This window comes from Trifolium pratense, linkage group LG2 (genome assembly GCF_020283565.1).
Source record: "Trifolium pratense cultivar HEN17-A07 linkage group LG2, ARS_RC_1.1, whole genome shotgun sequence".
In the NCBI taxonomy this organism is placed as follows: domain Eukaryota; kingdom Viridiplantae; phylum Streptophyta; class Magnoliopsida; order Fabales; family Fabaceae; genus Trifolium; species Trifolium pratense.
In genome coordinates, this window is record NC_060060.1 from 74,425,630 (window position 1) to 74,438,913 (window position 13,284).

Below are 13,284 nucleotides of genomic sequence, written 5' to 3' on the forward strand. Positions count from 1 at the left end.
GACCTTAATGAATATTTGGACCAATGGCCGTCTACTGAACCAATGAACTTAATAAATATTTTTTGAACGTAACTTGATAAATATGAAACCTAAAAAGTGCGTATTTGAATTGCCTTATTTGCATAATTGCATGTACCAAAAAAAAAAAGAAGCCTTATTTGATTATTATTTCTGGTAAGTTTTGCCTTATTTGATTTATATGAGTAAAATATAGAAAATCTTTAATATGATCTATTAAACGAGTCAATACTATATTTTCTATAACTAAATAAAGTTAATATTAAATTGATTATACAATATCTTAAATAAGATACTCGAATAATTTTTTAGTTACTTACATTAATCTATGAAACTCATTAGATATTCTCGTTGGATATACTCTTATGAAAACAATTTATGATATTGTTCATAAATTATTTTCAACTTTGTTTGTATTTTTTTTTTATTTACATTACAACAATACAATTTTATTTTATTTTCTGTTATAAAAAGAACTTATACATAAATGTTTATCATAAAAATTATTTGTTTTATAAACTGTAAATAAGTTGTTTACCCAAACATGACCAAAGTATTTTACGAATGTTTTACCTTAAATACTTTTGCAATATTGATCCGCCTTAGTCTCCATCCTTTTTGTCTATATAAATAATTTGGCTTTGCATCTTTGACAACAATATTATCACCTACATTTGAGCCTAATGTCGCGTATGCCTTTTTTAAGCTAATAACATTGGTAATTGCTCTTTTTTTTCTCTAACCTTTATTACTTAGATTTCTTTTATTTTATTGGAAGATATCTTCTGATAATGAATATCCTATCTAATAGTAAAAACTACTATTAAAGATATCGTTCAATAGTATATTTTGTCACCTTAAACAGCACAGAAGATAATAGCAATTCCTGATATACTATTTGGTGTATATACTATGAGAAATATTATGTAAACATTTTTTGAACAAAAATACGACATCAAGAACAATATGTTATCATTGTATTTACGTAACATTTCTCGTATACTACCTAACAAAATTAAATTGAATTGATTTTGAAAGAAAAGTATATGCGGTAGTTGCAAATGACTGGCCCATATGATGTGATCTGACTCCACACATTGGACCCTTTCTTTCTCTAAGATTATTTGTTGTGGAAAAGAAGAATGGGACACAACACAAATCCGTACAAACGTATATGTACATTGTTTACCTTGTAACAACTTTCTTAATTTCTCTTAATTAACTTGTGCTTCCAAGAATAGAACAACTCTCAAGTCTCACCAACCAACCACAAGGGCAGCAACCACTTTGTCTTTGAAATTAAATTAAGAACTATAGCTAGAAAGGCCTTGTGGAAAAGGCACTCAATAGTCTATATGGTCCCATCTCCATTGTATTTTAAATTTTCATTTTTAGTAGCTTTGCATACCCTGCCATTCCAAATTCCAATCTCACCCCCACAAAATCCTCAAAAGTAGCTTGAATGAAAGCTATTCCATCATTTTTGGAGGTTTTGCGATTTTATTTTTTTATAGAGCACGATTGCTAGAATATCGCAGACCGACCTACATGAACTTATGACTTATGGCTTAACAATGTGCTTTGATATAATATTTATATATTTACTAATTTGTCTCTTATTAATTTCTCCATCTAATATTAAAAATAAGAGACACTTGAATTAACAAAAGTTAATGTTTATGGTCCAAAATTTGGAACATAGACATGTAATTTTATCAACCCAATTGACTCTTATACTTAGGACAAGCTGGAGTGCTATTTAGTTTAAAAATAAGAGTATAATTAATAAAATACTAATTAATATGGTCAAAATGATATATAAATAAGAACAAAATTTCTTCTAAAACAATAATTTGAGGGAACAAGTGCAAAATGTGTCTTATAAGTAGATAGTAAAATGGAAAGACAAATAGATGTTTTTTTTGACAAAACATAGATAAGTTATCTTCACTTGTTTGGAAGAGTGGAGGTATAAGTATATAAAAAAGAGAATTTAAATAAAAACACATGTTTATTCTTATACGCATACTTTTAAATCCATGTTAATCTAGCAATGTTTTAAGAACCGGACCGGAGGTCGAACCGTTGTGACAACTGGTTTAAGGGTCAACCGGTCGGATCGGTTCAACCGTTATTGAACCGTTCATATAATTTTTTCACGTGTTTGAGTCTATGGTTGGAAAGGAAAGATTTTTGATTTTTTAACCTTTCAATTTCAATCCATCGTGTTGTCAAAATAAAAAACCTTTCAATCCATCGTTTTTTTTTATTAAAAAATCAGTTTTTTTTTTTTTTTTTAAGTGAGAGAAAAACCGGCCGGTTTTTCCGGTTCACCGGTTTTCCCGGTTCACACCGGTTTTTGACCGGTTCCACTGACTAGCGGTTCTTGCTAGTCGTCCGGACCGCCGAGGGCACCGGTTCGTGGTCGAACCGGTCGGACCGGCCGGTCCGGTTCGGTTTTTAAAACATTGCTATTAAGTGATACTTCACCAGCAGGGGCGGACCTATGTTGTCTTGAGTGGGTGCACTTGCACACCCTCAAGTTCCTAAATTTATACCAATAATTTCAATTTTATTCTTTTTGCTCCCCCTCAAATTTTTCAATTTGCACCAACTGCACTTTGTTCTTCTCTTCTCGCTACAACTTATCATGGTTTGAGACAAGCAACAATAATATTGTTAGTATTATTTTATAAGTGGGTATCTACTTCACTTCTTAAGTCACCTCCATACTTCACTTCGTGGACAAAACTGACGGAAATGACTAACTAATGCAAACAGTGAAAACATAAGGGACCAAATTGATACTTTTAAACGTAAATGATCAAATGAAAACCTAAAATAAACGTAAGAGACCAAATATGTAGTTAAGTCTAAATTTTAAATATAATTTGCACCCGCTGACCTGAGGTCCTGGATCCGCCACTGTTCACCAAAATCTAATAAAAGATATTGCAGAAGACATTTGTGACAATTATAATATATTAACGACCATCTTTGTTATATATGGGAGGGCCAAAAGGCCAACAACACAGCAACAAGACAAAAATTAGATAACAAATATTGTGGTAAAAATGAGATATCATTTTTAAATACTAAGGGTCCTCTTTTGGGATAAACTATCTACAATCTAAGGGATATTCCTTAAAGGCAAGGAATCAAACTTGCCACATTGTCTAAGATCCAATAACAAAAAAGAGGAAGTGATGTTTATTTTTAAGTGATATGTTAAGATCTTCCATTGGAGATGCTTAAGAGACATCTCACACTTAAATAATCTAAGTGGATAACACTGATGAGCAAAGTCAACGTGCAGTTCCGATATATATATATATATATATATATATATATATATATATATATATATATATATATATATATATATATATATATATATATATATATATATATATATATAGGGAGTGTATCCGATGAGAACTGATAATTATTGTGAGAAATGAGAACTATTAATAATAACCATCAGATTTAATTGACGCATTAGATTAAAATTCTCCCACTCACTTAAAACCTCATGTGATTCTATTTGTGCAAATTAAAATATCTTCCTATATATATTATTTCCTAATTTATTTCTATAATATTATCTTTCCTAATTTTTTTTAATGCACCTCCCACTTCAAAACCTACCAACAGTAATATACTCCTCTAATTTACTCCATAACTTGCTGCTTGCCACCGTCTTCTTCTTGTATCAATTTTATTTTTTATATTTGTAAGTTTATTTTCTATCACTTTTTGCCATTGTTGACAAAGAGTTTGAAATTGAAATATAAAAAATTTCTACGTCAATTACTATAAAAAAAATTGACATCAAAAAATAATTTTACGACCGAAAAAGAAATGACATCGTTGAGATAACTTTACAAATATAAAGAAGATGATACAAGAAGATGGTGGCAAGCGGTGAAGAAAAAAAAAGAAAAAAGAGGTATCAGCTGTTGGGTAGGTTTTGTTGGTGGGAGGTGCATTAATAGATTAGGAAATATTATATATAGCAAGATCTTTTAATTTGCATAAAATCACATGAGGTTTTAAGTTAGTGAGAGAATTTTAATCTAATGCGTCAATTAAATCTGATGGTTATTATTAATAGTTCTCATTTCTCACAATAATTATTAGTTCTCACCGGATACATTCCCTATATATATATATATATATATATATATATATATGGGGGCTGCTAACTTAGACCCAGTTGGGTCTAAGTTAGCAAGGTGCACCTTTTCAGTTGGACCAAAATACCCATTCTTTTTAATTAATTAACCAAATTACTATCAATGGACTCGGATCCAGTGTCGCGCGCGTACCGCAGTACCATGGTTACAGGCCGTTGATTTCCATCAGACAGCCAAGATCTGATCTCATCAAGACAGTCTGATCAATCAGACAGCCCAGATCATCCGAATCCATCAGATTCCAGCGCGTGCACCACACTGGATTACACCCTGGAGAGAGAAGAATCTACTTTTTAAAAAGCAGGACACGTGTCGCTGTCTGATTGGCTGGGCGTGATTTTTTTCCATTTAATACTTTGAACTCAATTATTTCGTTGTAAATTAATTTTTTATTTATTTTTTTATACCAAAATTCATAATTTTTTTTTCTCTACAAATAGAGACTTGGTTCGTTTGATTTGGACACAGAAAAAAAAACCCAATTTTTCACTACCTTAATCTCATTTTTCACTACCTTACATCAACTCACTGAAACCATTCTACCAGCAAAATGGTTTCAGATTACAACTCTCTGAAACCATTGTACCAGATAAATGGTTTCAGAAGCAAACACAATTAATAAATTACTCACTGAAACCATTCTACCAGTAAAATGGTTTCAGAATACAACTGTGCAACCATTCTACAAGTTAAATGGTTTCAGAAGCAAATAACTAATAATCAACTTACTGAAACCATTCTACCAGCAAAATGGTTTCAGATTACAACTCTGTGAAACCATTGTACCAGATAAATGGTTTTAGAAGCAAACACAATTAATAAATTACTCATTGAAACCATTCTACCAGTAAAATGGTTTCAGAATACAACTATGTGCAACCATTCTACCAGTAAAATGGTTTCAGAAGCAAACATTAGTTTTTAATTACCGTTTTATCTCATTTAATTAACTAAAAATAGTTTCAGGTCTCCAAAAATTTCATAAAATATACCAAAAGTTCCAGAATATTATCTACTATTTTCTTGGTATAATGGTTTCAGTGAGTTGGTTGAGTGGTGCGTGTTAAATTACAACACACAAGTAATGTATTTAGTAGACAAAAAATGAGATTAAGGTAGTGAAAAATTGCGTTTTTTTTTTCGGTGTCCAAATCAAACGAACCAAGTCTCTATTTGTAGACAAAAAAAAATTATGAATTTTGGTATAAAAATAAAAAAATAAAAAATTAATTTACAACGAAATAATTGAGTTCAAAGTATTAAATAAACAAAAATCACGCCCAGCCAACCATTGTGTGACACGTGTCCTACTTTTAAAAAGCAAATTTTTCTCGCTCCAGGTTGTAATCCAGTGTGGCGCAGGCGCTGCAATCTGATGGATCAGGATGATCTGGGCTGTCTGATTGATCAGACAGTCTTGATGAGATCAGATCTTGGCTGTCTGATGGAAATCAACGGTCTGTAACCATGGTCCTTCGGTACGCGCGCGACACTGGATCTGCGTCTACTAATGGGTATTTTGGTTAATTAATTAAAAAGAATGGGTATTTTGGTCCAATTAAAAAGGTGCACCTTGCTAACTTAGACCTAACTAGGGTCTAAGTTAGAAAACCCCTATATATATATATATATATATATATATATATATATATATATTTCTCTGAAGTCAACCGCCATTTTCAGACATTTGTTCCATGATCCCATCTGGCTATCTATGATGGATCTATATCGCCTGTTGCAACTACGTCACACAGTAAGTAACTGCTTGAAATCCACTTCCATCCGAGACATAGGGCTTCATATTTGACAGAGGTACTTTATTGAACAAACACAACATATTATTACCAAAGGAGTACATTATGGAAGAAACACAACATATTATTACCATAGTAAAACAAACTCAATATACATAAAATTTAAGCATGACTTCTGTTGCAGAGTCTGCAACAAACTAAAAACATTACTAACGACAGGAAACGGGGTGACGGTTAACATACAATGAAAATTGTAACCACTCTAAGGGTGAGGGGTGAGAGAAGGAAATGAAGGAATAGATTGTAATATCAACTTCCTTCCGCCTCTGCGAGCAGGAGATGATCCCATTTCACAGTTAGGAGAAGAGATCCTCTTGCCATTTGGAGATGATGTTTTGATGCATGCAATAGGAGAGCTATCACCACGGAGAATCTCTGGCATTTCATCGTCTGGAATAGTCTGAAAAGGCTTAGATTGAGACCATAGAGAATTTGGCATCGCATGCTTTTGGCTGGCAAAATATCCAGAACCAGTGATGGTTGTAACAAAAGATCTTGGTGGCTTTCCCTTTGATGAAAAGGGCATCGGAAGCAATGGCCTGTCCAAAAATATGAAGTAAGATTATCATAACGAGACATCAATGTTATAATCTTAGCAGACAAAAACAAAAAGTCGACGTATCAAACCTGGAAAGCTGTAACGGTGTTGAGACCAAAGAAGACTCTGGATGATCTTCAATATTTTGAATTTCAGTTTTCTGAATAGCCTTTTCGTCCAGACCCTTGTCACTTGTTTCTGTTTCTTCTTCTGTCTCACCTTCTATCCCTATTGAAGCAGATCCTGAACAAAAGTTCATAAAAGGAATGGAGAGACGCATAAGTCAAACTGAAAGCTAAAGATCCTGATTGGAAATGCCTTGCTGTCATAGTGAGCAATGTAAAGGAAAGCTTACCATCCTTTCTACCGAATGCGTTCTTGCACCCTTCACATCTGCAGTTAATGGAGCAACCAACACCACCCTTCAAAAGACAACTTGCATAAGTATTTCATATTATAACTGAAAAATGGAGGTATACATGATATAATAAGGATCAGTACCTGATAGCATTCACAATATTTCTTTAGGCAGCTTGATTTCTTGCAGTTGCACCCTCTTTTATGGCGTGCTGAAGCTGGAGTTTTGTTTGGGTCAATCTGTAAGAAGACAATAATTAATACACTATAAAATTTGCTTAAAATCAGCAACAGCAAAATAATAAATTCGATTTATCTTCTAACCCCTACTTCAGGCACAGAGTCTGCACTTCGTATGACTTTAGGAGCAAATGCAAGAGGGTTGCGGGATTCAATCTGTTTGCGAGTTTGAAGAACAGTATCTTCATGAATAGGCTTGTTGAAGCATTCCTGACAGGAGCAGGGTTCTATGCAGTAAACACCAGCAGCAAAACACTCACAATAACTGGAAAATAATAATATGGTTAATTTCTGAACCAGTAAGGTCATTTCCAAGTCAATACAGCATAAGACCATAAAAACTAATATTCTGCAGCCCATAAAAGGATCAATAAAACACAGATAATGGGCGTCACAGGGCTTGGGAAAAGTCATTTAAACATAGTAAAGCATAGCTTATTTGGTTTTCAAGGTTTTGATCCAAGAGAGATAATGAAAAACATAGCTTATTTGTTTGGTTTTCAAGGTTTTGATCCAAGAGAGTAAGACGCAGATTGAAGGATGTTTATCCCAAAAAAATACAGATGAAAAAAGTGTTTATTTCAACTTACAGCTTCAGGCACTTTGATTTCTTGCAATTACAACGTTTGCAGCCCTCAGTTTCGCCAACTGGCTCTGACTTACGCCTGCAAATCGAAGCTTAGTATAAGTATGATGAAAAAAAATGAGTGAGATGGAATTTTCAAGCATAAAGTATGATAATCAACAACTTCACTTGCCTTTTCTTTTTGGGGCTATTCTGGTTGAAATCATCAGCAGCCATGTAAGCTAGTGCCTGGGGACAATCTTCAGGGGGCTGAACCCCATTGTCTGATGGGTCCGTTTCTCTTTCAGAGGATACCGATACAGATAAAATCGATAGACGTTGATTTTCTTGGCACGCAGAGAGTAACAAGGAAGTAGAGCTGGCCAGACCGAGTTGGTCTCCAGAAGTCACATTTTCATTTTGCTTGCCTTTGTGATCCTTTACGGTAGCAAGTGCATTCAGGTGTAAACCGATACCCCGCAAAATGGACCTTTGTGAATTTGCATTGCGCTTTGCAGGGAGCAGTTGTTTTTCATTAGCAGCATTTCTTACTTCAGACTGTGTTGTACTAGAGCCGGTGTTTGAATTATCATCTGAGATCTTCTTTCGCACACTGGCCATCTCAAAGTCAAGACAGCGCCTCCGAATACCACGGTGCGTCACAGAAACAAGCTGAAGCACAAAAGTGATTCAATAGTGATTGATTTGTTAAATACAAAAATTAATAAATCTGCTTCAAAAAAAAATATTAATAAATCAGGTAGAAGCAAAAAAACAAAAACAATTTCAACAACTATAAACTCCAAAAGAATATAATATGCCATACAATGTGCTTCCTAACTAAAGTATAACTTGGGGTATACAAACAACAACAAAGTATTTATTGACTACAAATCACAGTGATACAGAATTTTACAAGAATTAGAAATGCTATTTTAATAGAAACCATAACAAATACACATAAAAGTGTGAAATAAGATGCATATATGAAATAATACAGTTGAATATTTCTTAACGAAAATGTCATGTATTCATATTCCATAAGAGCACACGTACTAATATGCATAGCCTAGAAAATCATATCTTTGGGATAAACTAATGAAAACATATAACTACTTGTAAGAAAAATTGTAATCCGCATAGTTCACCTAGACATGACAGTAAAAGAACTTTCATTCCTACCTCATTATCCATTTTCTCATTTGGATCGCTAGTCATCAAAGAGCCATTAGCAAGATTGTCCTGTGAAGGGCAAGTGTCCGTCACAGCAACTAGCTCAGAACAATGATTGTGAATTTCATGTTCAGAACCAGAAGCAACTGAGTCCACCAAGTGTGCTTTCTGATCATTATTGCTGGTAGATTGTTGTAACAAGGGAACAAAATCGCTAAGCCGTATAGAAGAGCCATGCATTAGACCCTTAAACGCTAAGCCCTTGAAAGCTTCCGCATCAATTAACACATCAGCAGAAGCATTGTGAATTAAACCATCCCAATCACAGTCAGAGCCTTCACCCTTTGGATCGATCTGACTTGTTCCTTGAAGATGCAATTCAGCCTCAACCGAATCTGTTTTACCACTATCCCGAACATAAGCAACATCTGATACAGCTTCACCAGACAATTCCAAAAGAGAGTTAGCCGCATCACCACATAGCCGAGGATCATAACCAGGACTACCACAATTATACTGTAATGCCTGTGGTAGCTCATCTGAGAACTTTGCCTGTTCGTTCGATAGCTCAATAGTAGCATCTCCTACCGAAATCCCTTGACCAGCACTGTCATGTAATTCACATGAGTTATGCTGTGAAAGAGTTGAATCTGCAAGAGCCCCTTCATTTGAGTACACTTTATTTACATCTTCAGACGAATCCTTAGGCTTTGATACGCCCGGTAGGCTATGTCTAAAGACGAAAAATTGGTAACCATTACAAATAGCTCAATATAATATAAATGTAACTCAAAATTAGTAAATAACAACAAAATGATAAAAGAAACAAAGGGTTGTTTTTTCAGAATTATTACCGGCGTAGGAATCTCGACTCCTTGAAAGAAGCGGCGTGTGGTGATGTGAAAACAGATGGAGGAGATGAAAAGGTAAGTGAATTGAAAGTTTGAGTAATGTGAGCAGATTTAACTGGCTTTATAGGAGACAAATTGTTGATATAGTTGAATACCGGTGAATCCTGCATATATAACAAAGGGTAAAAATATAATTAAATTGGATTTTAAATCATAACTTCATAATTTGTCAAAAAAAAATCATAAAAATCATAACTTTCATAATCATAACTTCATATTATATACATTATAACACAGAAATGAAGTGTATAATCATTTCAAAGAGTACAAACAACAACCATAGAAAATACAGTAATCATAATCATAATTTTTTATATATAAAAAAATTGTTAACAGAACAGATCAGAGAAAAATTGTTGAGTGAACATAATTAATAATTAATTATACAAATTATTGATACATGCATGATTGCAGAGAGGAAAATTTGACAATGATAACATACTCAAGAGCAAAATTAATTACAATTAATTAACCCCTAACACTAGGTCAAACACTTTAACTGACTCAAATCCGCATAATTAGTGAGAGAATTAAGCAAAAAATCAAGAAATTAAACTCAATTTGATTACAAATACAAAACAAGAAACAAAATCTAAAAAAAAAGATGAAGTGTATGAAAGAAGAAAGTCGAAAGTCAAAAGTAGAATAATAAAGTATCAACGAGACTCGAAAAAACAAATTTGACCAGAGATCTACATCAGTGAAGTAATTAACACTAATCTTCCAAACATTTTCCTAAAATATGAAGAAATTTACATAAAAATGTTAAAAAAACAATAAATGTTTAGCAAATACTAAGAAGAAATTTACATAAAAACGTTGAAAATGACAGAAAGAAAACTTGAACTAACAAAGCAAAAAGATAGGGTTTGATGAAACACATGCCATGCAACAGAACAGTGAAGAAAATTGAAGAAGAAAAGGGAGGGGGTGTGAATAGGAATAAGAAAGAAACCTCGAATTTAGAGAGAGTAGTGTTGATCTGGTTCCTCTCTGGTGTATCCATATCCATATTATTATTGTTATCCAGAGAGGAAGAAATAAACAACACAACACAGACACAGAAACTTTCTCTCTCTATCTCTAAAATGTAGCGTTTGTTTGTTATTATGTACTTTTGAGGAAGAAGAAGAAGAATTCAAGAAGGTGAAGAGCGGGAGAAGAAGGGTTTTTATTTTGTGTGTGGGGACAAACAATTACCCTACCACGATCCCTTCTTAACAGCTGTCACTTTTTTTTTTTTTACTGCTTTTTCTCATTTTTCATTTTTATATTTGTTTGTTTGTATTTATTTATCTCTCCCACCTAAAGTAACGTATATAGCAGTTAAGATTTGAAGAAGATACTCTCTTTTATACTCTTTTACTCTTTCTTGATTTTCTTCTTCTACCGTTTTACTTTTCTTTTTCTGTTTTTATTTCAATGTATTAAAGTTTGTGTTTTTCATCATTGAGTCATAAAAATGGGATTTAAAGATTATTATATGAGATCTACACTACTCTTTGATAAAAATGTTATGTTAGTTGACTTTATGTTTTGGATGAAAGTGAAAAATACTCATGAGTGTGAAAATTAGAAGCTTTAATAGGTAGGATTGTAGGTTCTCTTTTGTCGCGTATTTTTACCGCGATTTTGTCATGCCACATCGGATAATCAAATAAGGCAAAAATATTTAGCATTTGTGAAAATATTTTCTGATTTAAAGAAAAGATTTTTTAAATTGACTACTTTTATGATACTGAGAAGATAAAAGGTTGATTAAGATGATGTATCTATGAAAATAATAATTTATTTATTTTTTATTTACTCATACTTTCTTTATAAATATGAAAAATAAATAGGCATGATATTTGTGGTGAAGTACATTGTATGTTTACTCTCAGTTTTACCATACTATATCGGAAGATATGATAATTACCTGACAAAAAAAATAATGATAATTATCACCTATAAAAATTAGTGACATGACGAGTACACAAATACCTATATTAATGTTAATCAAATTCCAATGATATTTTGTTTTTAGTGATCAAATAAACATCCAAATACAATCATGACTACTATCCATCCATAATAAATATGGATCGGGATATAATTTTTTATTTATTTGCATTGCATTCTGTTAAAAAAAAAACTCATCATTTATTTTTAATTGATAAAAAACATCGCATTTTATATATAGAAGTTGATGTTCGATTCTCAAACACTTCACTTGAAATTTTTAGCCACCAACTACTAACTACTTGGAAGAAAAAAAAAGTAATGCGCTAGAGTATGCTCAAAACCATGCATGATGCATTAATTATTATTTTACAACGTATGTCAAAATTAATTAAACCACTAGTATCATAAAATAAACCGTTTCAACCTCATGAAAATCATGAGTAATTAATGAATTAATTTCAATACCAACAAAAATCATTGACCAGTTTAATGGAGTATGGAGGTGATAAACAAGGTAAGACATTGAACAGTTACACTTTACTCAATAAGTACATTGTATTTATTGCTTTTGATAATATATTTAATAAATTATTATTTATTAAAAGGAAAAAAATAAAAAAGGAAAGAGGGATTCGGGTTTGGGAATCAGACCAAGCCGCAGCCGTTAAGATTACAAACTAGGTAAAGAAAGTGACACGATGGCACTTTGTGTTTTAGCGCGCTACGAATTTGAAAAGGGAATGATTTGGTGTAACTGAGGTACACGGTAACTCGTGAACACTCGCGTGTATAGTACGCTGATCATGTTGACATGAATGAATCTAAGCAGTGGCGGCTCGCACACATGTGCGAGACGTGCGACGGCATCGGGCCTCAAAATTTTGAGGGTCTCAGCTCAAAATTTTGAGGTTCTATAATATTACTTATATATTATTTATACCTATAAAATATCAGATGTATATTAATAGATAATTTTTTGACCCTAAACTAATAGTTATATATTATTAATGTTCATATAATATCATATGAGTATCAATAAATTAGTTAGCTATACTCGTAAATATAGTTTTAGTCCATTTTTATCTTTGCATAAAATTTAACCTTAGATTAGGAGATTCTTTTTTGACGTTATATACAAAGATAATTATTTTGTATTTCTTATCTCATTTGATTTAATGCAATTGGTTTAATATTGATAATCTATATGTTTACAAAACTAAAAATGATTTTTTTATATTATACGCGATTTAAATCGACAGTTTTTTTTTAAAAAAAAAATTAAATTTTTTATATTAAGGAGTCACTTTTATATTTTGCACAGAGCCTCATAAAATCCGGAGACGCCCTTGAATCTAAGACAAAATGGAGGACGACAAGAAGGTGCATTCTCCAGTGTAGTAGAGCACAATCCTATAATAACACAAACTTCCACACATAATTTAGTTTAATTTAATGCTCTACGTTAACGTTAGTTCACCTTTGATTAGGGTGTCAAAAAAAACTACTACTAACCTATTCTTGTGTTTGT

General features: G+C 32.5%; 1 protein-coding gene across 2 annotated transcripts; it reads right to left on the minus strand.

Moving 5' to 3' along the window:
• Positions 1 to 6,030: 6,030 nt before the first annotated feature.
• On the minus strand, positions 6,031 to 11,102 carry LOC123908619 (protein tesmin/TSO1-like CXC 2). 2 transcript variants are annotated; one of them, XM_045959311.1, is made up of 10 exons: positions 10,768 to 11,102; positions 9,756 to 9,916; positions 8,911 to 9,634; positions 7,922 to 8,400; positions 7,754 to 7,828; positions 7,254 to 7,428; positions 7,068 to 7,163; positions 6,922 to 6,988; positions 6,656 to 6,809; positions 6,031 to 6,567 (listed from the first exon to the last, which is right to left on the minus strand). In XM_045959311.1, the coding sequence occupies exons 1-10, from the start codon at positions 10,822 to 10,824 to the stop codon at positions 6,231 to 6,233; spliced, it is 2,325 nt and encodes a 774-aa protein (XP_045815267.1). In that variant the 5' UTR covers positions 10,825 to 11,102; the 3' UTR covers positions 6,031 to 6,230. The 2 variants fall into 2 exon arrangements, with proteins under 2 accessions (XP_045815267.1, XP_045815266.1); XM_045959310.1 differs by having other exon boundaries at positions 7,248 to 7,428; positions 10,768 to 11,002.
• Between the last annotated feature and the right edge of the window lie 2,182 nt (positions 11,103 to 13,284).